Genomic DNA, 27,361 nt, shown 5'->3' with positions numbered 1-27,361 from the left:
CACCTTTCGATTTTCTAACAGTAAAAAAGTCTGCAGAAATACAATCAGAAACTGTTGGAAAGTCTTAGCGGCGTAGACAGCATCTGTAGAAACATAAATAATGTTTCAGATCTGACGAGGGCTCTTCGTCTTTAAAATTCAAGTCTGCGTTCTATTCCCTCAGATGCTTCCTGACCTGCTGAGTGTTCCCAACATTTTGTGTTTTTATTTCAGATTCTCAACATCTGCAGATTCATTAATTTTCAAAATATCTCGAGGAAGAAACTTTACATATGGACTTTCATAGGTGTTATTAAACGTTGACGTTATCATCCCACCTATGGGTAAATAGTTTAGTTTATTAATATTATCACTTGTACTGAGGTACAGTGAAAAGGCTATTTTGTTGTGTACTATCCAGTCAGTGGAAAAAATATACATAATTACAATCAAGCCGACCACAGTGTACAGATACATGCTAAAGGGAATAACGTTTAATGCAAGTTAAAGTCCAGAAAAAAATTAAATTAAAGATAGTCAAAGAGTCTCTAATGGTAGTTCAGGACCGCTTTCTAGTTGCTGATAGGACGGTTCAGTCACCTGATAAAAGTTGGGAAGAAACTGCCCCTGAATCTGGAGAAAGAACGCCATTATATGCAGATTATTTTGACAAGTTGTGTTTTATGCTTTAAAAAAATGTTTGTCCGAAGGAATAAGTTTAACATTTTGAAAAGAACGGTAGAAAATACTTTTTAAGTGTGCAACCAGAAATGCTGCTTTTACGCAGACGATTTCTGGGCCGTTCTTGCTTTAAGCAGTGCTTCGGACGGCGATTGGTTGAATGCGAGCAGGCACGTTCACCAATCAGAAGCCCGAAGTTTGCTGGAGATCTCTCCCTATCCACCATCACGTAAGATCAGCCACAGTGTAAAATGGCCAGCGAGCTGCGGAAAGCGGTATCTGGTTCCGAGCATGCATTTTTGGATGATTCTAGAAATAGGAACATCTACATTAGTTAATGTGTGGATTTACAAATTGTACAGGTATTTTTTTACAAATGAAATCTTTGTAAAATTATGTAGAAAGACGTTTATTAAGACTGTTTCGTGAACGGAGCAGGGCTGCGCCGAGGCATTTGAAATGTTTTTCGCTGGAAATGGGATATTGTAGAAGACATTGCTTGGGAAAATGGCATCTGCTGTATTATCTGTTCTCCTTCTGGCCTCTGGTTTCGGGACAAATTCGTTATTCTATTCCCGAAGAACTGCAGCTTGGTTCCTTTGTTGGTAATATCGCAGAGGATTTGGGTTTGGATGCGAGAGAGCTCTCGGCTAGAAAATTTCGCATCGTGCCCGGGATCGGCAAAACATATTTGGACGTGAATTTAGACAATGGGATTTTGTTTGTGAAGGAACGTATCGACAGGGAGCAGCTTTGTGGATCGAGCCTTACTTGCCTTTTACCCATGGAAGCAGTGGTGGAAAATCCTTTAAATGTCTATCGGGTCGAAGTGGAGGTTTTAGACATTAATGACAACGCTCCTAGTTTTCCAAAGAATCAGTTCCGTCTTGAAATCGCTGAATTTGTGGCGCCGGGTGCCCGCTTCCCTCTCGAGTGCGCGCACGATTCAGACGTGGGAAGCAACTCCCTACAAAGCTATCGCCTGGTTGGAAATCAGCACTTCGCGCTCGACATTGAGACCCGCAGTGGGGATGAGAAGCTGCCGGTGTTAACGCTGGAGAGGGCATTGGATAGAGAGAAAGAACCAACTCACAAGTTACAACTAATTGCAAAAGACGGTGGGATCCCTCCAAAATCATCCACTGCTGAAATACTAATCGCAGTACAGGATGTGAACGACAACTCCCCCGTGTTCTCGCAGTCGGTGTATAGGGTCAGCCTACATGAAAACGTGCCCAAAGGAACACTAGTGATTAAGCTTAATGCCACTGACTTGGACGATGGTTCTAATGGGGAGATAGAATATTCCTTTACCAGCCACACCTCCGCCTCGGTACGTGAACTGTTTGATCTACATTCCAAAACGGGGGAAATCACAGTGAAGGGAAATTTGGACAATGAGTTAAACCGTGCCTTCGAAATCAACGTCCAGGCAGCAGATAAAGGCTCTGTCCCGCTACCTGTGTACTGCCGTGTTCATGTGGATATTACAGACGAGAATGACAACTCTCCCGAGGTGACCGTAACTTCTTTATTCAGTCCAGTTAGCGAAGACTCTCCTCCGGGGACCGTGATAGCTCTGATTAGCACTACAGATAAAGACTCTGGGGAAAACGGAGAGATTGATTGTCAAATTTCAAACGACCTTCCCTTTAAGCTGGAATCGCCTTTAACAAACTATTACAAACTGTTAACCGTGGGGCAATTGGATCGCGAAAGTATCCCCAAGTACGATGTCACTGTACTTTGCACTGATTCAGGATCACCCCCACTTACTTCCAAGAAGATCATGCAGGTGGAGATCTCGGATGTAAATGACAACGGGCCTCGTTTCAGCCAATCTTCATATACAGCTTATGTGACCGAGAACAACGTCATAGGAGCCTCGATCATAACAGTGACTGCTTCAGATCCTGATATGAACCAGAATGGCAAACTATCTTATTCCATTCCCGGAAACCAGATCCACGGTGTGTCGGTAGCCAGCTACGTGTATATTAATTCAGAGAATGGAATGGTATTTTCGCAAAGAAGTTTTGATTATGAGGAGCTCAAAAACTTCCAGTTCCAGGTACAAGCACGGGATAGCGGAGTCCCGTCACTCACGGGCAATGTTTCCGTGGAGGTTGTTATTCTTGACCAGAACGACAATGCCCCGGTTATTCTCCACCCATTGCCTGAACGTGGATCAACAGTCATGGAGACCATGTCTCGCTCTGCAGAACCAGGTTATTTGGTTACCAAAGTGTCGGCCATGGATGCTGACTCGGGTCAGAATGCTCGCCTCTCCTACCAGATCGGCCAGGCCACTGACCCGGGACTGTTCACCATTTCACCTGACACGGGCGAGGTGTGGATTATCCGTGGATTGGTACAGAAAGATGCGACCAAGCAAAAGCTAATAATTGTGGTGAAAGACAACGGAACGCCGTCGCTTTCAGCTTCCATGACCATCAGTTTGTCGGTGATCGATGGGGATGCCCAGCTACTGTCTGATGTCTCTGGTTTTCTCGACGATGCTGCATTCCAGTCCGCGTTGAGTTTCTACTTGGTGATATCTCTGGGGGCAATTTCATCCATTTTTCTGCTGATTTTAATCGTCCTCGCCGTGAAGGTCCATAAAAGCAGGAACGGCTTTGGTGTTTACAGTTGTTACGGGGACGTCTGCTGCTGTTATAGGCCAAGACGTTCTTTCAATGGGATTCAGAAAGCCAGTAGAAACATTCAGATACCTCCAAACTATGTGGAGGTGTTCGGAGGCGACCCGCTTTCTCAAAGTTTTCGCTATGGAACTAATTCGACTTTAGGTTGCACTAAGAGAGATTCACGATTTCCCGACACTTGTAGTTCATCCACAATGGCATATAAAGTCGGGGGTGGTCCTAATGAGAAATACGATTACCTGCACTCGCAAGCTGCTGCAAATGATAGAAACACTGTAAATGCTGAGGTGAGGTGTTCCCTAAGAAGAGAAATAGCTACCTCACAAGTCTGATCTCACTACGCTTATTTGCCGTTGAACATACTGTTGACGCTTTCTGTTTGGTGATGTGAAGTTCAGTGTGATAACTCAAAATTATAACCACAAAGTACTTTACTGTTTTTACTTTTGGGTCTTTAAGCAATCTAAGTATTATGTTGTGATTTTATTTGAAGGACATAGGGGTAATTGGTGATAAAACGGGGTCGTTAGTGACGGAAGTTTCACCTAATTTTAAAGCATGCATAATTTACTATAATGCAGGGAACAGTACAGGAAAATGTTAAAGTAATCAAAATTAAATCTATTGCATATGTGCAATAATTTCATCAACCCACTAATTTTGTACTAACAAAGAATTGCATATTGAGGTTAATATGTTTTTAAAGGCAGAGAGCCCTTTTAGAAACATAGAAAATAGGTGCAGGAGGGGGCCATTCGGCCCTTCGAGCCAGCACCGCCATTCATTGTGATCATGGCTGATCGTCCCCTATCAATAACCCGTTCCTGCCTTCTCCCCATATCCCTTGACTCCACTAGCCCCTAGAGCTATCTAATTCTCTCTTAAATCCATCCATTGATCTGGCCTCCACTGCCCTCTGTGGCAGGGAATTCCATAAATTCACAACTCTTTGGGTGAAAACGTTTTTTCTCACCTCAGTCTTAAATGACCTCCCCTTTATTCTAAGACTGTGACTCCTGGTTCTGGACATGCGCAACATTGGGAACATTTTGATGCTACCTGGCTCAGCAGGTCAGGTAGCTTCAATTGAGTACATGCATAGCTGACGATCCGGGTCCAGGCCCTTCTTCGGACACTGTAGGAAGGAAATACGGATAGTGATTTGCACTGAAGATAGGCACAAAATGCTGGAGTAACAAAGTGGGTCAGGCAGCATCTAAGGAGAAAGGGATTAGGTGATGTTTCGGATCGAAACACTTCTTCAGACCGAGACTCAGGGGAAAGGGAAATTAGAAGTATTAAAAGGTTCAGAACAAATCAGAGCTGACACAGATGACCAAGGAGCCCACAATAGTCCTGGCTTCTTCAGACTGTTATTTTGTCTGTATTTTCTAATGTTATTATGGAAGAATATGCAGCAAATGTTGGAGTAACTCAGGGATTAGGCAGATGCTGAGTTCCTCCTGTACTTTGTATTTTGCTCATGATTCCAGCATCTGCAGGTCATTGTATCTCTACCCTGCGTGTAAAGCTGTACCGACTCTAAATCGAACCCTGTTACTTTGTCGCTGCCATATTTTATAATTATATTAGCGGTTGATCATTTATCTTGACAATATCACAGTTTTGTTGTTACATAGAAACATAGAAACATAGAAAATAGGTGCAGGAGGAGGCCATTTGGCCCTGAGCCAGCACCGCCACAATGATCATTGTGATCATGGCTGATCGTCCCCAATCAATAACCCGTGCCTGCCTTCTCCCCATATCCCTTGATTCCACACCCCCCTAGAGCTCTATCTAACTCTCTCTTAAATCCATTCAGTGATTTGGCCCAAAACTGCCCTCTGGGGCAGGGAATCCCGCAAATTCACAACTCTCTGGGTGAAAAAGTTGTTTTCTCACCTCAGTCTTAAATGGCCTCCCCTTTATTCTAAGACTGTAGCCCCTGGTTCTGGACTTGCCCAACATTGGAAACATTTTTCCTGTATCTAGCTTGACCAGTCCTTTTATAATGTTATATGTTTCTATAAGATCCCCCATCACCCTTCTAAACTCCAGTGAATACACGCCTAGTATTTTCAATCATATGACAGTCCCGCCATCCCCGGGATCAATCTCGTGAACCTACGCTGCACTGCCTCAATCACAAGGATGCCCTTCCTCAAATTACGAGACAAAACTGTACGCAATACGCCAGACGTGGTCTTATCAGAGCCCTATACAACTGCAGAAGAACCTTTTTACTCCTATACTGAAATCCTCTTGCTATGGCCAACATTCCATTAGCTTTCTTCACTGCCTGCTGTACCTGTAAGCCAACTTTCAGTGACTGGTGTACAAGTACACCCAGGACTCGCTGTACCTCCCCCTTACCTAACCTAACCCCATTGAGATAATAATCTGCCCCCTTGTTTTTGCCGCAGCAAAAACATCATAAATAATAAGTCACGTGAATGTAACACATTTGGCAGAATATTTAAACAATTGAATGGGAAGAACTAGCTGGGGCATCATTTGTCATGGGAACGTGCACTTATTTTATAGACAATGCATAAAATGTATGGAAACTATTGAAAATCTTTTAAGCGCGGCATTTAAATCTCTAAACCAACAGATTCAAATTTAGGCAGCGCATCTTTAAATATTGGGATTCCACAGTTGAATTGGTGCCTCTGCTTTAAGAGACGAGGTCTCTTGTGATTGGTTGTTGGCGAATGTAGCTGTATTTGCCAATCAGAAGCTGAACTGTGAATCGAGATCCCGACAGCCCCTTTTGCCTGCCCTATCCCTTATCCGCCATCTCTTCTGACCGGATAGAAAATGAATTTGGATTGGGAGCTACCTAATATTGCGCCGGGATCTTGATTATTTGGAAGATTTGACTGAAAAGGAAATATTTCAAAAATATATCACAACTGCAGGTATTTTCTGATCAAGGAGCTGCTTATTTTGCATTTAAAAAAATGATAACCACTTTATTCCAATGAATATACGAGCAGCGCCGCGCCGTGCTGAAACAACCGGAATGCTTTCTGCTTGAAATGGGATTATATCAAACATATTGGTTATTAAAATGGCAACTGTTGTCTTTAGTGCTCCCCTGGAATTTGGTTTCTGGACAGATGCGGTATTCGATTCCCGAAGAATTGCCGCTGGGAGCCTTTGTTGGGAATATCGCTGCCGATTTGGGTTTAGACGTCGAACAGCTCCCGGCACGGAATTTTCGCATTGTGCCCAGTCCCAGGAAACAGTATTTCTCTCTGAATTTAGACAAAGGGGTTCTCGTGGTCAACCAGAAAATTGACAGAGAACAGATATGCGGTACAGTGCCCGGTTGTGCCTTGACTTTCGAGACGGTGATCGATGACCCTCTGAACGTGCATCACATCGAGGTGGAGATTGTGGACATAAACGACAACGCTCCTCTGTTCCCAAAGAATGAATTCCGCTTGGAAATATCTGAGTTGGCGGCGCCTGGTGTCCGCTTCCCATTAGAGTCCGCGTACGACCCGGACGTAGGCACCAACTCGCTCCAGACCTACCGATTGGCGAGGAATCAATATTTCGAGCTGGAGATACAGTCTCGCAGTGGGGATAGTAAACTCCCGATTCTGGTAATGGAAAGGGCTCCCGACAGGGAGCACCAGACTACTCTACAGTTGTTGCTGACGGCTATTGACGGAGGCATTCCTGAACGATCGGGCACGGCGCAGATTATTATCCGCATTCTGGATGCCAACGACAACATGCCTACGTTTAGCCAGGCGGTTTACAGAGTCCGCTTGTTGGAAAATGTGCCCGTAGGAACGCCGGTGATCAAAGTCAACGCTACTGATCTGGACGAAGGCTCCAACGGAGAGATACGTTATTCGTTTGGTAGCCACGCTTCTGCCCAAGCACGGAAACTTTTCAGCGTGGACCCTAAAACAGGACAAATCCGAGTGAAGGGACCTCTGGATTTCGAAGCAGGAGCAGAGTTGGAGATTAGCGTACAAGCTGAAGATCAGGGTTCTTTTTCTGTGCCTGTGCATTGCGATGTGCTTGTTGAAGTTGTGGATGTGAATGACAACGCGCCGGAGGTTACAGTTACCTCTCTGTCCAGTTCAGTGGCAGAAGATGTCCCGCCCGGGACAGTGGTGGCCTTAATCAGTGTGACCGATGCAGATATGGGTGAGAACGGCGAAACACGCTGCCAGATTCCAAACAACCTTCCTTTCAAATTGGATTCGACGTTCAGGAACTACTATCGACTGCTCACCAAAGATGCGCTCGACCGAGAAACAGTTTCTCAATATGGTATCACCGTTACGTGTAGCGATGCAGGCTTGCCGGTTCTAACCACGAACAAAACCATCCAGTTGAAGATCTCCGATGTAAATGACAACCCTCCACGTTTCTCGCAGACGGTTTACACCGCCTATGTGACAGAAAACAACATCATCGGTAGCTCCGTCTATTCGGTGCCAGCATCTGATGCAGATGTGAATCTGAATTCCAAACTCTCTTACTCTATTCTTAATACCCAGGCCGGCGGTTCCCCTGTGTTCGGTTACGTCTCTATAAACTCAGACAGCGGCGTGATATCTGCTGAGCGTTCTTTTGACTACGAAGATTTGAAGAAGTTTCAGATCGAGATCCAAGCAACAGACGCCGGCGAGCTACCTCTGAGCACCAACGTCTCAATTAACGTGGTCATCTTGGATCAAAATGACAACGCCCCGGCCATCGTATCCCCGAGACCAGAGTATGGTTCGACAGCAGTCGAGACGTTATCCAGATCAGCAGAACCGGGTTATCTGGTGGTCAAGGTATCCGCTGTGGACGCTGATTCGGGGCAAAATGCCAGACTGACTTATCAACTGGGACAGGTGTCCGACCGTGGTCTTTTCACCATCGCGCCTGACACGGGAGAGATCTGGACAATCCGTCGAGTAGTGAATACAGATCCAACTAAACAAAGCTTGATGGTTGTGGTAAAGGATAATGGCGTCCCACCACTTAAGGCCACAATGAATATCATCTTAACACTTGAGGGGAGCGACACAGAAACGCTCTCTGAATTGACTGGTCTCAGTGAAGATCTCGGGTTCCCTTCAGACATAAGCCTTTACTTGGTCATAGCTTTGGGGACAATCTCGTCTATATTCCTGGTGATTTTAGTTATCCTAGCTATTAAGGTCCACCGAAGCAGGGACGTTTTTAACCGCCGCAGATACGACCTGGACACATGTTGTTGCCTGGGTTCCACACATTCTCTTAATGGAATACAAAAAGCCAGTGTAAACCTTCAGATCCCCCCGAATTATGTCGAAGTGTTTGGCCGTGATCCACTCTCCCAGAATTGTTGTTACGAGGTATGTTCCTCATCGGATAACAAATAAAGGGGGCGACATATTTCCCAAGATACAAAGTTCAACTGCAAAGGGCAAGCGCGCCCCCAGTGGCAAAAGTTAACTCAAACTTCAAATGATGTAAATGGTAGAACTACTGTATCCAAGGAGGTGAGGCACACCGTGCAATAACATACTCGAGAACTAGTATTTTATCTGTGCAAGTCCTTTAATCCTCTCAATGTCAGCAGTATTGCAGCAGAAATGTTGTGCCTAGCACGATTAAACCAATTAGCTCGAGAGAATTTCTTCCCTGCTTTCTTGTGGGCAGATTCACCAGTGAAACGTGTTGCTGTAATGTTTAAGTTGACAAAATGTAAACATAATTAATCTTTCTTTACAAAGGGTGTTTTGCACCTTACATAAATGAGGCAGTCTACAGACATTACACCCAGAAATTAGATTGAGCTGATGGCATGATGCAAGAGAGTTACTGAAACTGAAGCACATGTAATGAACAATTTTAATACTAATTTGTGCTGAATTCTATGTGTATCAGGTTTGAGAGTATTAAGGGTGTGTGGAAGGATAGTTTGTTCATTCCACGCAAAGCCAGTTAATCATACCATCCTTGAATTAGTTATTTTTGAGTTTAATTTAAATGATAAGGCTATTAGAATTACAAATAATGCCAAAGATTGGTGTTTATCTATATAAAGGTGTATTGGACAACTAAGGCATAGTATATCCAGGTTTTAAGAAATAGCTGATCGATTGATTCATAGTACAAAATAGTTTCATGAAATAATAAGAGAGTTGGGTTGAAGGGAGTTATGGAGCTACAGCAGGTAGAACACATACTGTATATAAACCATGAGAGTGAGCATTGCATGCATTTTTGCTCTTATTATAATGTATGCACTTACATTTTGATGTCAAAGCCTACGTTATAACTATTGTGCCACAGGTTAACTGTTTCGAGATATTGTTTGGCCAAATTAAGCAAATTAAGCTAAAGTAAATTTGGATGAATATGGGATTGTCTTCAAACAAATATATTACAGCAGTGCTAAGGCAGAATATTTTTATTTGCCTTGGTACAAAAGTAACTTGGAGTATTGTGTGCAGCTCTTGATGCTACATGATAGGATGGAGGTGGCTGTGCTGGAAAGAGTCCTGAGACATTCACCAGGTTGTATCCTGGATTAGAAGACTTTAGTCATGGGGAGTTATGGATAAGAAGACCTTATTTCCCTTAGAATAAAGGAGGCTGAGGGGGAACCTGATGGAGATATATATAATTAAAGGAAACATAGATGTGGTAGACTGCCAGAATCTTTTTTTTTCCAAAAACAACATTGCAAAAGAAAGGATTTTAAAAAGAATCTGGGGAAAAAAAACTTTTATAGAGAGACTGGTTGATACTGTATTTCAAATGTACTGCCAGAGGAGGTGATGGAATCAGAAATAATTACTATGTTTAAGAGACATTCAGTCAGACACTTGAAAATATGGCACAAAAAGATACTTAACTAATGAGCCAATGTGCTTTGTGTAAACGGCCAAAGTGATTAGCATGGATATGGTGGGCCAAAGGGCATGTTTCCATGTTGTATGATTCTATGACACTATAACTTCAAGGCTTTTAGAAAACATGGCAGCTTGGAGTTGGCTGGGCACCTCTAACTTTACTGAGGAATTTGCCTAGCCAACTCATTTGGACAATATAGGCTTGTTTCTGAATAAAAAGGATAGAAAGTCATGCAGCAGCATGAAATCTCTATTTGTTCCAGTAATCAACCTTGAAATCCCCTGGGTAATGCAAACAGAAAAAGGTGTCTTGGATGTAAGTGATAAAGTATCAGAGTCTTTTAGAAGATGAAGTACCTTTGAAATGGCTGAACATGCTAGTCTGTCACATCAGGTGCACACTTCTCTGAAGAATGGTCCAAGTGGATAATTGAACACCATCCTAACAGCAAAAAATAATAAAATGTGATTCTATCCCTCTTGTAATTTGAACTGATCTTTCATAAAGCAGCCACTAAATGGATTTTGAACTACAAAACCATTTACTACAGAGTATCAAATGAAAAAATATAGATTACTCATCCCAACAATGTTACCAGCCTTCTGAAAAACACTGATGCGTATGGAACTTACAAAATTTAAGTCTTTTTTATATTACATCAACATGCTCAGGAATAATGTAAGCTTTTCTATGCTTCAATACTTTTTTGCCAAATACATACTCTACCCCTTTTGAATTAGAGAGTGACAGTAATTTTACATATTCCTACTGCCCCACAAGTCATGTGCTAGAAACGCATACCCAGCCTTCTGTTTATTTAGATTTATTCATTCAAAATGATTGTGTGGTATAAAGAATTGGTATATTCAAAGTTCGATTGCAGTGTATATGTACAGGGAAACCACTCCATTTCAGGATGTTTCATTCTGCCTCTTTTTCCTAATTGCACTTCATACATTCACAGAGGCAGTTGTATCGTTAGAAGATACTGTTTGGTGGAGCATTGATTTATTCCATTTTGTTATCTGGTGCAAAACAAAGCTGCACAACTAGTTCATTTAAAACATTTTTGGGACACATTTAATCAGGTTAGAAAATGGTATTAAAATAGCACGAGTGAATAAATTTGACAGGCAATATGTAGCTGCTAGCCTGAAATATCTTTGCCATAAGTTGCAAGGAATACTTAGCCTCTCCTGAAGACTCTTGACTTTGGCCTGCATTGAAGACTTTAGACTTTGGAAATACAGCACAGAAACAGGGTCATTGGCCAACTGAGCCCGGGACGCCCAGCGATTATCCCCCTAGTATTTTCACACTAGCATTATCCTACACACAAGGGACAATTTACAATTTTTTTAAATGAAAGCCAATTAACCTGCAAACCTGTACGTCTTTGGGATGTGGGAGGAAACTGGAGCACCTGGAGGAAACCCACGCAGTCACAGTGAGAACATACAAACTCTGTATAGACAGCACCTGTAGTCAGGATCCAACGAGACTCTGGCACCGTAAGGCAGTAGCTCTAGCTCTACTACTGCACCAGTGTGCCACCCTGAAGGCTGAGAATTGTTGTTCATTCTATCATAGGTGACCTTACAAACTGATTGTTCTCAGTTATTCAGAGAGGCACAGGTTTTATACTGAAAGTCATGTCACAATGTCAATATTATACACGTTTCTGCTGATTTAAATATATTGGATATTTTTTATGCTGGTTAAAGTAAGGATATTTACTCTGTAGTCACAAATCTAAAACAATTACCTATTCTGAGAATTCAGAGGACCTCAGATTTTACATGTGGTTCTGCAGCATTTTATTTGAGTGAATTTATAAATCTACAATTAGTGCTTGCTTCAACACAAACCAACCCAAGATAACCTTTAGAGTTAAGAGAGGAATATCTCTCCTGTTAGTTAAACATCAATTATGAAACATAAAAAACCCCCCATCACTTTCCAGATCAATTATTAGTTAAAATGTTATTATTACAAACTCAAGAGTATGTGAGGGTTAGCCCCAAAGAACCACGTTACATATTCTATAAACCACAAGGTGCTGGAGGATATCAGAGAGGGTCATGTAACATCTGTGGAGGGAATGGACAGGTAACATATTGGGTTGGGGACCATCTTCAGCCTCCAGACTGAAGGAGGGACCTGACCCAAAACAAAATCCTGTTAATTCCCTCCAGACACGCCGATGTCCCCAGGACTTAGTGTTTTCTCCAAGTTTCCAGATTCTACGGTTTCTTGTGTACTATAAACCACATTGATTTGCACAAAAGCAAATGTGCAATGCAGAGCAGGAGTCACATTTGAATCTTGCTCACTAGTGCAATGAATGAAAGGAGAATCTCCCATGCAAATTTTGAGTGTTCACTCAGCAGATTTTTATCAGCAGTTAATTTAGAAGCACATTTTAAAAACATTCAGCCAAATTGGTATTGGATCCTTTTTGTGTTATTATAAGAATAGGCAATGTCATTGATAATACCCTACCATTAATTAATAGCATCAGAAAGATGGCACTTTAATTTGTATTCTCATAATATTATCAATATTCTTTGATTGGACAACACATTTCAACCATTGGTTTGTTTATTTCAGAGATCAATAAGATCAATAAGACGTACAAAAACCATTGAATTGAATATTGCTTTGTCATATCAGCAAGGTCAATGGGAAATAGGAAAATATATATTTTCCCATGACCTTGTTTGAATTGTGAAATAATTTCTCAGCATGAATTAATGACTCCACATTTCTGAGCTGTGAATTAAATTCTCAATTGAAAAAAAATCAAATTAGAGCTGGTAGATTGTTTCACAATATTTTAATAATGAATTGTATTTCTTTGTGGCCCTCGTGGCTAAAGGGATCAGGGGGTATGGAGAGAAAACAGGTACGGGATACTGAGTTGGATGATCAGCCATGATCATATTGAATGGCGGTGCAGGCTCGAAGGGCCGAATGGCCTACTCCTGCACCTATTTTCTATGTTTCTATGTTTACTTTGAACACCAATGCTTCTCTGCAGCATGATGTCATATATTTACACTGTTTAGTCCATGAAGTGAATGGGTTCTCTGTGCTGTAGTGAGTAATTGTATTGAATAATTCAATGATTTTGCAGCTAAATCCTTAGGTTTGAGCTTGATGATTTGAAACAACTTTGAGGTTAAATTCTGTGAAAATGCTTTCAAGAAGTACCAAAGTGCATAAGCAAACATTATATCTAAACTTTTATTAGGTGATTATTAGTGCTTGAAGATTGCACCATATCATTTAAGAACAGTTTTAGCATACCTAGCATGGTCTTGGCATTACAGTTTGATCTTTTATAATAAAAACAGAATGTCTGGTACAATCTCAAGACATCATCCACTTTGCATTACATAGATCAGCTATTCTATTCTAGAATATATGGAATATGGGAAGCAAGTCTAAGTCTTGTCTGTCATTCAATGCAATCATACATAATAAGTGTTCCAAATTTCCTTCAACTTTAATCTGTAGCAGTATTTTCTAAATTCATTTTTAAACTCCTGCATATGTTTTGATTATATTTTCTCTACCTTATTAGTTTCTTATAACTTTAATCAAATACCCATTAACTTATTAACAGGGGAAGCACGGTGACACTGCTGTTAGAGCTGTTGCCTCACAGTGCCAAAGTTGGATACTGACACCAAGTGCTGTCTGTGGAGCATGCACGTTCTCCCTGCGACCACATGGGTTTCCTTCAGGTCCTCCAGTTTCCTCCCACATCCCCAAGACATGTAGGTTTGTAGGTTAATTGACCTCTGTAAAATTGCCCCTAGTGTGCAAGGAATGGATGCAATTGTGGGAACATAGAACTAGGGTGACCGGGTCAGCCTGTTTGCATTCTGTATCTTTCAGTCAATTTCAATCAATTTCTTTGGAAGGATAAATTATTGTTTAAGGGAGAATAATGTAAATCTTTCAGGGTGATGCTTGAACTTCCTGGAGTTCAATTAAAAAGAAAATAATCAATAGATTCCTTCTTAATGATTATTTTCTTTTTAATTGAACTCCAGGAAGTTCAAGCATCATCCTGAAGGATTTACATTATTCTCTCTTAAACAATAATTTATCCTTCCAAAGATGTGATGCCAGGAAACTGCGCATATTACTGCAGGTGTGGCCTTACCTATGCTTGGTATAAGTGGGAACATAACCGTATTTATCTTAACAGTAGAATCATAGGACTGCAGATGCTGGTTTACACCAAAGATAGACAAAAACTGCTGGAGTAACTCAGCTGGTAAGGCAGCATCTCTGGAGAAAAAGGATGGGTGATGTTTCGGGTCGGGGATGGTGATATGTCCCAACCTGAAAAGGTTATCTTTGTGTCTATCTTTACCATACTACTAGTCATCCAGATATCAAGACCTCAGTTTCCTTTGTATTTTTATAATTTTGTCTTTTTATAATTTTCAGTAGTTCTGCATACTTTTAGATTGATGGACATGGATACCTTACTGCCTTTGAATCTTTTTCCCTTTATGCATTAACTGCACTGGGATATGTTGTTGTTGCACTAAAGCCTGATGGAGAATAGATCACAAGCAGTAACTAAAGGGCCTGTCCCACTTGAGCGTCATTTGCGCGTCACGCAGATGGTGCACGAAGATTTTGTACATCCCAAAATCCTGGGTCACCACGCATGCGTAATGCACACCATGCGCGCACCACGTGTGTCATGATGCATAAATGATGTCACGTAAATTATGCGCAAATGACGCCCAAGTGAGGACAGGCCCCTAAAGCTGTAGATTTTACAACTGGAATTCAAATCTGAATCAGAATGAAGAAGTGGCCTTACCCGAAACGTCATCTATTCATATTTTTGAAAGATGCTGCCTGACCACTGAGTTACGCCAGCACTCTCTGTCTGTCCTTTTGTGTAAGCCGTATCTGCAGTTTCTTGATTCTAAAATCTCAGCGCATATTGAAAGAATGACTTCCTCTCTCGTTCAATGCATCAGGCTGAAGGCGGGAATGTCTTGTACAATGTGGTGTGCAAATGTCAATTAGCTGCTGATCACCTCCCCTCTTACCCTGTAAGCTATTGATTTTAATTATTACCCTGCAATTCCCTTTAACTGGGTATGAATAGTGCCAGTTCAACCGACTGCTCTCCAAATCTTTAATTTGTTCGCCAACAATCTACAAAATCTTTACAGAAATTAGCTTTGGTTTAAGTGCTTCTAGTGAAGTGTAGCATAAATCAGGAAAATATATCCTCTGCCTTAATTGCTGTATCCCATTAAAAAATTCTGATTTAACTCCCATCTACAGCTGATGTTTCCCTTCACTCTTTTTACACTTTTTGTTTCATAAGCAAGAATGACAAATGAATACAAGAATTCTGCTATAAAATAATTCTCAACTACGTTATTTATTATTATTGTCATTATGATCCATTTAGTTGTGGAAGCAGCTTTTGGTCAATGTATATCTCACCCACCTCTTTAGGCAGCAAACCTAACTGCCTAATTTTTTTTCTGAAATAAGTAAGGCTTTTCAAAAAGCATCTGGCTATAACTGGAAACATAAAACATGTGAATCTGATCTGGTTCTATTTTTATTGTTCTGTAAAACAAAAATGTGCACGAAAGCCTGTTTCCAAGCTGCATAACTCTACGACTCTAAGACAACTTGATACACATGTTATTTACAACAGAATTTTGCTCTAAAATAATCATCATCCCCCCTCAAATCCATTAGGTAGATAGCCTATCCAATATTAAAAATTTGTACTTAAAGAATTATTAAAATATGGCATACAAGCATGAAGTAAATATACTAAATTTCTATAACACATGAATAGCACCATTGCAGTATGTGATGCTACATTGCACGACAGAATCACATGAGGCTACAGCAGGGAACAAGGCCATTTGACCCACCAAATACATGCCTGCTCACTGCAGGAAGAATCTAGCTAATCCACTTCCCTTAGCCTTTGCTGCTAAACTTGTAAATCCTTTCCATTAATGGACTGATTCAGCTGTCTTCTGAATGCTTTGCTTGAGTCCTGCTCCTCCTCCAGAAAAGCATTTACAGATCCAAACCACTCATTACCTCAAATATTCTCTCCTAATAATTCGATCTTTTATCAATCATATTCATTCAATGTCATCTGGTTCTTGCGCCTTTTGCCAATGAGAGCAATTGTTTCCTCTATCTACTCTATCGATGCCTTCCTTAATTTAAAATGTTTTTGTTCGATCTCCCCTTTAGCTCTGTTGCAGGCAGACCACCATTCACATCCCCAGCTCATCCACTTGACACTAGATACAAAATGCTGGACTAACTCAGCAGGTCAGGAGAAAATGAATAGGTGATGTTTCGGGTCGTGACCCTTATTCAGACTGATTATTGGGGGGAGGAATTGGAAGCAAGAAAAAATCAGGACAAATCAGGACAAATCAGGTCTGGCAACAGATGACATCAGGCAGGGTGGTTCCCTGGTAAGCTGATTGTTGGCTAGGTGCGGTGTGAGCCCAAGAGAGAGAGACATTACGAACTGTGGTACCTGTTAACCAACTTTTAATGGAGGAAGGGTTTTAACCGTCCTTTAATGGAGGCCCCCCCCCTACAATCAGTCTGAAGAAGGTTCCTGACCTGAAATATCGCCCATCCTTACCTGCCGAGTTACTACAGGACTTTGTGTCTATTTTTGGTATACACCAGTATCTGCAGTTTTATTTCAGTCGCTTGGTGAAGTTTGTTGTCCTTGGAATGATTCTCAGAGGCAGAATGACTCTGATTCTGACTGGTAAAGAAGAAATATAAAACAGATTTGGTAAAGGAGATCCATGCAGCTGCTTTACAAGGAGTATGAAATGTTTGACAGAAGTAGAAACAAGGAACTGAAGATGCTAGTTTATTTTTAAAAGGGAGCAAAGTGCTGGAGTAACTCAGCAGGTCAGGCAGCATCTCTGAACATGCATGGGTCAAAAATTTGAGGCGAGAAATATTGATGATTGACCTCGACATGTCGTGCTGGGTAAAAATCTTGAGAAACATATCTGCTTATGAAAGGCAGTCGTTGCCATGAAATGGTCAGCCAAATGACATTGTCTTTTTTGCTTCTTTGTACATTTCAAAAGGTGTATTTTCAGAATTTATTTTCGGATAAACATCCATGAACTATTACAAGAAAAAAAATAGTTCTTGGATTCGCATTCTGGGAAGGTTTTTCAATGCAGTCAAATTGCTAGGTATATTACAGTTAAAGTTAAAATATACTATGATGTACTTTAACCGGTACCTTCTTTTTTTGCAGGTGAAACAACCAAACGCTGACTGGCATTTCTCACAGGCTCACAGAGCAGAACTAAACAGGTATCATTTATTATTTTATTTGATTCTGTGTTGTAAGCCTTGTGCAAACCTTTTGAGGAACTCAGGGGGAAGGAAACGGGCAGACAATGTTTTGGTTCAGGGACTTTACTCAAACTGAAATGCTCCTGGCCAATTTCCTTCCACAGATGCTGCCTGACCCACCGAGTTCCTCCAGCAGTTTGTTTATTCCTCAAGTTTACAACATCTGCAGTCTCTTGTGTATCCAGCCGCTTATGTTCCTTTCCAAACATCATGCTTGTTATTATTGCTGGAAACGTATAATGATAATGGCCCTATTAAATATTCCATGAGGTCGTGTTTGAGGTTTTTAGTTTTTTTTAGTCTGGAGAAACAGCGTGGAAACAGGCATCAGCCAGCAATCACTGTACTTTAGCACTATCCTACACACTAGGGACAATTTACAATCTATTACCAAAGCCAATTAATCTACAAACCTGTATGTCTTTTGAATGTGGGGGGAAACCGGAGAACCCGGGGGCAACCCAGGCGGTCACGGGGAGAAAGCACAAACTCTGTACTGACAGCACCCATAGTCAGGATCTAACTTGTGTCTCTCGCGCTGTGAGGCAGCAACCCGACCACTGTGCCACTGTGCTGCCTAGTATTTCATTCAACTCTTGTTGATCTTTTCAAATTTCGGTTGCATTCATAAAATATTAAGAGCTTATGCTCACTCTGACATCAGTCAGCAAGTTATTTAATTCATCTGCAGGATACGTTCATTGCTGGAAAAGTAAGCATGATTCACACATTGCTAATTACTCTTGAGTTAAGTGCTTGCCACGCGATTTCTAAGGACATTTAAAGTAAAAAGCATTGCAGTGCATCTGGAAACAATTACAGGGCACATCAGGCAGCCTCGTTAAGGATGTCAGATTTCCTTCTGCAAAAATTATTGATGAACTACCTGTATTTTAAGGAAGATTCAGATGGTTGAGGGATATCATCACCCATGCTAATTTGTATTACAGTGACTACTAAATGAATTAAATTTAAATCACTAAGGTACAACATTGAGTTAAATTATAGATGCTCCCTGACATGCCTGAAGATTATGTCCTGTGGACCCTTGCGTAAGTCGGATGTTACATAAGTCAGAAATGGAAGTCTTACTGCGCATAGATAAATTTGACATGAAGACCGCGTGGGGGCTCTGACGCGGAGACCACGGTGAGTTCCAACGCAGAGATCACAGCACAGCTCTGACACAGAGACCATGGGGGAGCTCTGACTCAGAGACCACATGGGTTTCAGTGGGCTTAAATAATGCTTTACGTAATGCTTGTACAAGAATGATTCCAAGAATGAGTGAGTTAGCATATGAGCCTCTACTCGCTGCAGCTTAGAAGGTTGAGGTGGGACTCTACTGTGGATGTGGAAAGGATGTTTCCACCAGTGGGGGAGTCTAGGACCAGAGGTCATAGCCTCAAAATGAAAGGGCGCTCATTTAGAAAGGAGGTGAGGAGGAACCTCTTCAGTCAGAGAGTAGTTAATCTGTGGAACTCATTGCCACAGAGGGCTGTGGAGGCCAAGTCAGTGTATATTTTTAAGGCAGACATTGAAAATTCTTGATTAGAACGGGTGTCAAGGGTTATGGGGAGAAGGCACAAAAATGGGATTAGGAGGCAGAGATCAGCCATGATTGAATGGCGGAGTGCACTGGATGGGCCGAATGGACTAATTCTACTCCTATAACTGTGAACTTGTAAGTGCAAGTTTACGTAAATCGCTTATTCCATAAGTCGGGGAGTATCTATAATTTCATTTGATTGTCAATGGCCTGTGAATTTATTGTCAAGTAACTAGTGCGGCCTGCAAAATGGTGCCAGTCAGGTTAGTTGAGAAGGAATAATCTCTGTTTAGTTATCAGCCTATTATCTGAAATATTAAGTACTGAAGTGATGTACAAGGGAAGATATGTTGTCTGTTTTTAAAAGTAATAAAGAGCACAGAGATATTACACATCAATTCTGAAGGATTTGACACATCTTAGTTGGAGATAAAAACAATTAAGAAAGGAGAGAGTTCGCACAAACAAAGAACTTGTTAAATGATTGAGATGTTAAAGAGGATGTGTCGGAAACACCACACTGAAAATGTGAGGCTGCAGCACATTTGTAGCACAGCAGAGTGGCGCATCTGGTAGAGCGCTGCCTCACAGTGCCAGAGACCAGATTTTATCCTGACTTCGGGTGCTGTCTGTGTGGAGTTTAGAGAGAGTCAAGAGTGTTTTATTATCATGGGTCCCAGATAGGACAATGAAATTCTTGCTTGCTGCAGCACAACAGATTATGTAAACATAGTACATGACGGGAGGAAAAACGTTCAGTTTGTGTATATATAAACATGCATGCATACTCAATAAATAAACAAATATAGTGCAATAATAATAATAGTCTGTTGTATTTCAGAGCTTATTTGTTGTCGTGTTTAATAGCCTGATGATTGTCGGGAAGAAGCTGTTCCTGAACCTGGACGTTACAGTTTTCAGGCTCCTGTACCTTCTTCCCGATGGCAATGGTGAAATGAGTGTGTGGCCAGGATGGTGTGTGTCTTTGATGATGTTGGCTGCCTTTTTGAGGCAGCAACCGATAGATCCCTTTGATGGTGGGAAGGTCAGAGCAGGTGATGGACTGGGCAGTGGACACAACTTTTTGCCGTATTTTCCGCTCCTGGACGTTCAAGTTGCCAAACCAGGCCTCGATGTAACCAGTCAGTATGCTCTCTACTGTGCACCTGTAGAAGTTCAAGAGAATGATCTTTGACATACTGAATGTCCGTAATCTTCACAGGAAGTAGAGGCGCAAATGTGTCTTCTTTTAATTGCATCAGTGTGCTGGGACCATGAAAGATCTTTGGCAATACGCACGCCCAAGAATTTGAGGTTTTTGACCCTCTCCACCATCGTCCCATTGATATAAACAGGATTGTGGGTCCTCATCCTTCCCCTTCCAAAGTCCAAAATCCGATCCTTGTTTACCCTGGGTTACATGTTTATCCTATGACTGCGTGAGTTTCAACACAGCTCTACCATCACACAAGCAAATCTCCCTTCCATTGACTCAATTTACACTTCACGCTGCCTTGGCAATGCCACCAGCATAATCAAGGGCGAGTCTCACCCCGGTCACTCCCTCTTCTCCCCTCCCCAATCAGGGATGGCAGGATTGTCATATGCTGAGAGAATGGAACGGCTGGGCTTGTACACGCTGGAGTTTAGAAGGATGGGAGGGGATCTTATTGAAACATATAAGATTGTTAAGGGTTTGGACACGCTAGAGGCAGGAAACACATTCCCAATGTTGGGGGAGTCCAGAACCAGGGGCCACCGTTTAAGAATAAGGGGTAAGCCATTTAGAACGGAGATGAGGAAACACTTTTTCTCACAGAGAGTTGTTAGTCTGTGGAATTCTCTGCCTCCGAGGGCGGTGGAGGCCGGTTCTCTGGATACTTTCGAGAGAGAACTAGATAGGGCTCTTAAAGGTAGCAGAGTCAGGGGATATGGGGAGATGGCAGGAACGGGGTACTGATTAGGGATGATCAGCCATGATCACATTGAATGGCGGTGCTGGCTCGAAGGGCCGAATGACCTACTCCTGCACCTATTGTCTATTGTCTATTGTACAGAAGTGTCAAAATGCACACAACAGATTCAGGGACAATATCTTTCCTGCTGTTATCAGGCAACTGAATCAAAGATTCAAATGTCAGTTTATTGTGACATGTACCACTTAAGGTACAGTGAAACTCGAATTATCATCCTATCAACAACAGGAGAGTGGTGCTGATCTACTACCTATCTCACTGGAGACCCTTAGTCTATCTTTAATCAGACTTTACTGGACTTTATCTTGCACTAAATATTTTTCCCTTTATCATGTATCTGTACACTGTGAATGCCTTGTAATCATGTATAGTCTTTCCACTGACTGGTTAGCACCCAACAAAAGCTTTTCACTGTACCTCGATACATGTGACAATAAACTGAACTAAACCAAACTATTTGCTTTCTGAAATAGTGTAGCACGATTGGCAATACATGTTAGTAATTACATCCACACTGAAAACTTGTGAATGGATAAAAAAAAATATAGTATACAAACTATTTGCTTTCTGAAATAGTGTACACAATTACACAAAACTAATTTTTTTTTGTCATTCTTAATATCTTCAATTTTCATTCTAAAAAAAGCTGCAAAATATAACACCAAGCAAAGTGTCCCCAACAGTAACGAACTGACAAGTACAATTAGGTTTCTTTTTATGCGTTGTAAAATAACATTTTCCATTATCTCATTTACAAATAAACTTGAGTTAATTTTTGCTTGCATCCAATATTTTTTTTTTTGTCACAGGCTGTTCCTATTGTTCTGCTTTAGGGCAGTACATCAATGCAGCGGTAGAGTTGCTGCCTCACTCGGGTTAGATCCCGACTACAGATGCTGTCTGTGCAGAGTTTGGACATTTTCCCTGCAACCGTGTGGGTTTCCTCTGGGTGCTCCGGTTTCCTCCCACATCCCGAAGTTCTGCGGGGTTTTAGGTTAATTCGCTTCTGTAAAAACTGTCAGACATAGAACTAGTGAACAGGTTTACAAAGATTGGTGTGGACACAGTGGGCCGAAGGGCCTGTTTCTCTAGGCTAAATCTCTAGGCTAAAACTAAATTAAACCAATACTACCCCCATAAACATTATGGGGTGTGGGGGACTACGATAATTGGTAGTGGGGGAGGGGGACTAACTATTTGGTATATATGTTCATACTGATCTCAGTTTGAATAGCTAATTCTGTAGGTTTAGTTTAGAGATGCAGCATATAAACAGGCCCTTCAGCTCACTGAGTCTGCACCGACCAGCAATCACCCATACACTAGTTATATCCTATACAGGATATAACCTCTTTGGAATATAACCTCTTTGGAATGTGGGAGAAATCCTGAGCACCCAGAGAAACCCCGCATGGTAACAGGGAGAACGTACCAACTCTATCCAAGCAGCACTTGCAGTCAGGATCGAACCCGGGTCTCTGGCGCTGTAAAGCAGCAACTCCACTGCTGAGCCATTGAGCCAATGTAGGCATTATATTCATTTCCACTTCATCCACAGCTTTAGGTATCCGTTGATGCCTAAGACAATCTGTAAAGTGGTCATTAATCTGAGGATGCTTTTTAATTTTGCTCAGCATTGTAAAGCTGAGGCTAAATGATGCATGGCCACATTATACGAGCTTGAGTAAAACTGAAATTTTAATTTAGAACTTTATGTTTTTAATGTTTAATAACTTTGCATGCTCCTAACTAATGTAACAAATGTTCACTGGTAGTAAGCAGATGTTCCTAATGACCTTTTTTTTTTAAAAATAAAAGGTGGATTTGGTTGGGGTCAGGAACGGAAAGCAACATTTCCTGGTCCTGGAGGCACAGTAATTAAACGATAATGGTTCAAATAGAGACCACACACATACAACTTAAAATGTCCCATCTGTACGCAGAGGGCACAGCAAGCTACTGTGTGGTGGTGCAAAAACTTATGCCTTCATTTTATTGCATGTTTATTTAGTCTTTTAGTGTTTATGCTCGGTATGATCCGCAATCTAATAAGAAATATGCTGCAAATCAGTCAGCTGGTGAGGGGGAGGAATGGATTTAGTAAATAAGCCAATCAACTGACCTTTCTGTCCTGGGCCTCCTCCTCTGTCAGAGTGATGCCATAAGCAAATTGGAGGAACGGCAACTCATATTTCGATTGGGCAGCTTATAACCAAGCGGTATGAAGATGACTCCGTTCCTCCCCCACCCTAGCCATCCTGCTAGATTCACTGTTTGTGTCTCTTCATTATCACCTTCTCTATAGCCAACAATGGACCATTGTGGGCTCCACCATTCCTGAGTCATCGATGCCAGGCTCTGATTTGTTCAGTATCTTTTCATGCCTTTGGTTTCCTGCTCCCCTGACTCTCAGTCTGAAGAAGGGTTTCAACGCGAAATGTCACCTATTCCTTTTCTCCAGAGATCCTGCTTGGCCAGCAGAGTTACTCAAGCATTTTGTGCCTGTTTTCAGTGTAAACCAGCCTCTGAAGTTCCTATGACTCAGGAATGGTGGAGCCTACAATGATCCATTGGTGGCTATGGAGAAGGTGATAATGAAGAGACACGAACAGTTATATCGATATCTATTTAGAATATTTTTGATCAGCATGGCATGATGAATGTGGCACGGTGGAGCAGTGGTAAATTTCCTGCCTTATAGCACCAGAGACCTGGGTTCGACCTTGACTATGGGTGCTTGTCTGTATGGAGTTTGTACATTCTCCCCATCATCTGTGTGGGTTTTCTGTGGGATCTCCGTTTTCCTCCTATACTCCAAATACATACAGGTTTGTGGACTAATTGGCTATGTATGGTTGTAAAGTGCCCCCCATGTGTATAGGATAGCATTAACGTGTGGGGATCACTGGTCAGCATGGACTTGGTGAGCCGAAGGGCCCGTTTCCGTGCTGTGTCTCTAAACTAAGCTCAGCCTGTAGGATAAAGAGCCTGTTCCTGTGCTGTTCCATGTTCTATTATTGATCAGTGACCATGCATCTTGTTGCATCTGCAGTTCCCAGTATCTGGAGGAGGAAGGAGCACGACGTGAAATACAATGTGAAGTCCAGCGTGAGGTGCAGCGGGACGTGCAGCGCGAGCCACTGCGTGACGAGCCCTGCGAAGCACCGCGCAATATTCAGCGTGACGTGCCGCGTGACTCGCACTGCGACGGGCAACGTGCTGCGGAGAATGATCCTGGCGGACCAAGGAAACCCATGTGCGCACGGCCTCCAGCCATCCCAGGTTAGTGTTGGACAAACGACAGCGTGCGTGTTGGAGATGAACTCTCAGATAAGTCAAAGCAATAACCAACCTCAGCCTTTCTATTTACAGCTATGATAGAAAAGTGGGGTCACTGCTAAACTAGGCTGATTACTGAGATACGAGTAAATAGTAGTTAATAAGCTAAAGAATAACTGAGTGAATATTCATTTTCAAAAATGTTTTCTCCTCTATCTTGGTAGAGATATGAAACATCTAGAATGAATCATTGGCAAAATAACTTTATACATCTAGTTAAGTAGCAGCAGCTCAATGGAAAAATAAGTGTCGCTTCATGTAGTTTGTGAGGAAACTCGGAAAAAATCTTATTTGGGGCAAAAGATTGAAGATTAGGATTACCTGTATTTTATGAAAGAAGATTTGCATGGGAAATAATTTATAGGCACAAGGGTTCATAATCTAAAAGCAATTAGTCACTTGCCATCTCTGTGTTTCAGGTAGCCACCAATGTAAAGTTCAGCTCTCTTACTGATTAGCCTGAAATTCCTGTGAGAGTCATAGTCCAAGAGATGCAACTTATCATGGGATAGGTTTAGGTCAATGAGACTGGTTGCAAATATTGAGCAATTATCTATTATCAAAGTATCTATGAAATTCAATGGTCCTTTGTTGTCACATGTACAAACATATAGTGAATTTTTTTTTGCATGCAGTTTGGTGAAGTATAGCCATACCTAAGCACATCCCTAATTAGTACAAAGTACATAGAAATTGTCATCTGAGACTGCATGCAGGAGTTGCCAGGTTTTGGCACAATTATCAAAATCCAGTCAAGTCTGCGCATTTGGTCTCCTGGAGCAGCGCCCGATCCAGGCGAGCCCCAGGCTGTTGCAGCCGTCGTCTCCATCCGGATCATCCAGCGAACCGTCGTCACTCCCCTCGCCCGACCACCTTCAGCCTTTGTGCACCAGGGGCGCCTCCCGCAGCCGACATTGAGGGTGCGGAAGGTAAGAACCTGGTTCATTCTTTTACCAGACCCTGCTCTTGCATACGCAATCACCAGCTCCCTCCATCAACCTGTATTTTACTCCTCCTTTCTACTTCTAACATCCTCTTTCCTGTATTTTACTGCATTTGTCAACAGATTGAAAATTGACAAAAAAAAATTTTAAAAGCCTCACAAATTTCCCTGACACATTTTACCACCAAAGCATTGTAATAGTGCGAAGGGGCAAAAGAAGGGGCAAAAGAAATAATGTGCCCCAAATGTTGAAGGAATACAGTTATACAGAATACAATTGCCCACAAAATATTAGTAAATTTATCAGGAATTAAGCATCTGGATTTGTGGAATGCATGAAAAAGACAAGAACCGCAAGGCTGTTCAAATAAATAAAATGGGGTGTTGGAAACACTTGACAAAAAAAATGTTAATTTGATGTAAAAAATTAACTTATTCGCTTTTTACCGTAGTAAAACAATGCACTTGTCGGCAATCTCAAATAAAGGCAGAGAGTGCTGGAAATCTTTAATAGGACATGAAGTATCCGTGGAGAGAGAAATAGAGTTAATTTTTCATGTTGATTATTTTTCAGATCATTTACTTGAAAAATTAACTCTGTTCTTTTTCTCACCACCCGTTGTCTAGTCTGTTGAGTATTTCTAGCTTTTTCTGCTTTGTATTTTTTTTAATAGTCTAGATCAGTTTAGTTAGTTTAGTTTGGTTTATTATTGTGACATGTTCCATGGTACAGTAAAAAGTTTTTTAGTTGTGTACAATTCAGTCAACGAAAAGACTATACATGATTACAATCAAGTAGTCCACAGTCTACAGATACACAATGAAGGATAGTAGTATTTAGTGTGCATAGTTAGTGGAAGAAAATCTGCTGTGAAGTAAAGATTTACGAGGAGTGGGGCGATTGTAATGAATGATAGCAGATCCACTTTTGGGACTACCCCGCAAAGAGTCATGTTCGCCATCATGTTCCTTTCCGGCCCCATCTTGTTCCCTTCATTCTGAATTAAGTAAATTCATTTTCAGGGCCAGAGAGTTTATTTAGTAACAATTATCGCATATTACACCATTTTAACTCTGAGTATAATGGCCCATACTTTCTTCAGTTGCTTTTGATGTAGATGGTGAGCAAATTCCTAATGTTTATGGCATTGCAATCATTTCAGTTCTCCATCTGTTTGGACAACTGCAACAGCATTGAGGAGTAACATGTCTCAAGAGAGGAGCTTTGTGTTTAACTGCACATGTTTGGGTGCATGAGGTTGCTGTCTGATTTGCCCTATAATAACAGCAAGTAGTAAATTATAGTAAAATACAAGGCTTGTATTTTGGCCCATGGATTTAGTGAGTCACTGAACTACAAATACATCTCAATTTCCTCCCGGCAGTCAGGCACCATATATGAAACAGGCTTTTGCCTTTGGTAAAGAATTATTAAACATGTTAAACAGGGAGACACGGTGAAACAACGGTAGTGTTGCTGCCTTACAGCGTCAGAAACTCGGGTTTGATCCTGACCACAAGTGCAGTCTGTACGGAGTTTGTATGTTCTTCCCATGACCAGCTTGGTTTTTTTCTAGGTCTCCGATTTCCTCCCACACTGTAAAGACATACAGGTTTGTAGGTTTAATGTGTTTAAGAAGGAACTGCAGATGCTGGAAAATCACCAAATAACAGCACCTCATATTCCTCTTGGGGAGTCTGCATCCTGGGGGCATGAACATTGAATTCTCCCAATTTTGGTAGCCCTTGCTGTCTCCTCCCTTTCCTCAGCCCTCGGGCTCCTCCTCCTCCTTTTTTCTTTCTTCTCCCCGCCCCCCATCAGTCTGAAGAAGGGTTTCAGCCCGAAACGTTGCCTATTTCCTTCGCTCCATAGATGCTGCTACATCCGCTGAGTTTCTCCAGCATTTTTGTGTACCTCAGGTTTGTAGGTAAATTGGCTTCAGTAAAT

General features: G+C 41.7%; 1 protein-coding gene across 17 annotated transcripts in view; it reads left to right on the top strand.

The window, feature by feature from the left end:
• The window catches only part of LOC129701511 (protocadherin beta-15-like), a 215,564-nt gene that overhangs the window by 147,673 nt on the left and 40,530 nt on the right, over nt 1-27,361 (top strand). For 12 of the 17 annotated variants that reach the window (XM_055642755.1, XM_055642744.1, XM_055642751.1 and 9 more), the window contains exons 2-3: nt 17,506-17,564; nt 24,184-24,413. In XM_055642755.1, coding sequence (XP_055498730.1) covers nt 17,506-17,564; nt 24,184-24,413 — 289 coding nt within the window. Of the gene's footprint in view, nt 1-1,028; nt 3,611-6,255; nt 8,681-17,505; nt 17,565-24,183; nt 24,414-27,361 lie in introns of those variants that run through there. The other 5 variants (XM_055642757.1, XM_055642756.1, XM_055642752.1 and 2 more) reach the window with 2 other exon arrangements.

This window comes from Leucoraja erinacea, chromosome 11, assembly GCF_028641065.1.
Source record: "Leucoraja erinacea ecotype New England chromosome 11, Leri_hhj_1, whole genome shotgun sequence".
Lineage (NCBI taxonomy): Eukaryota > Metazoa > Chordata > Chondrichthyes > Rajiformes > Rajidae > Leucoraja > Leucoraja erinaceus.
This window is presented reverse-complemented; position numbering and strand designations above follow the sequence as displayed.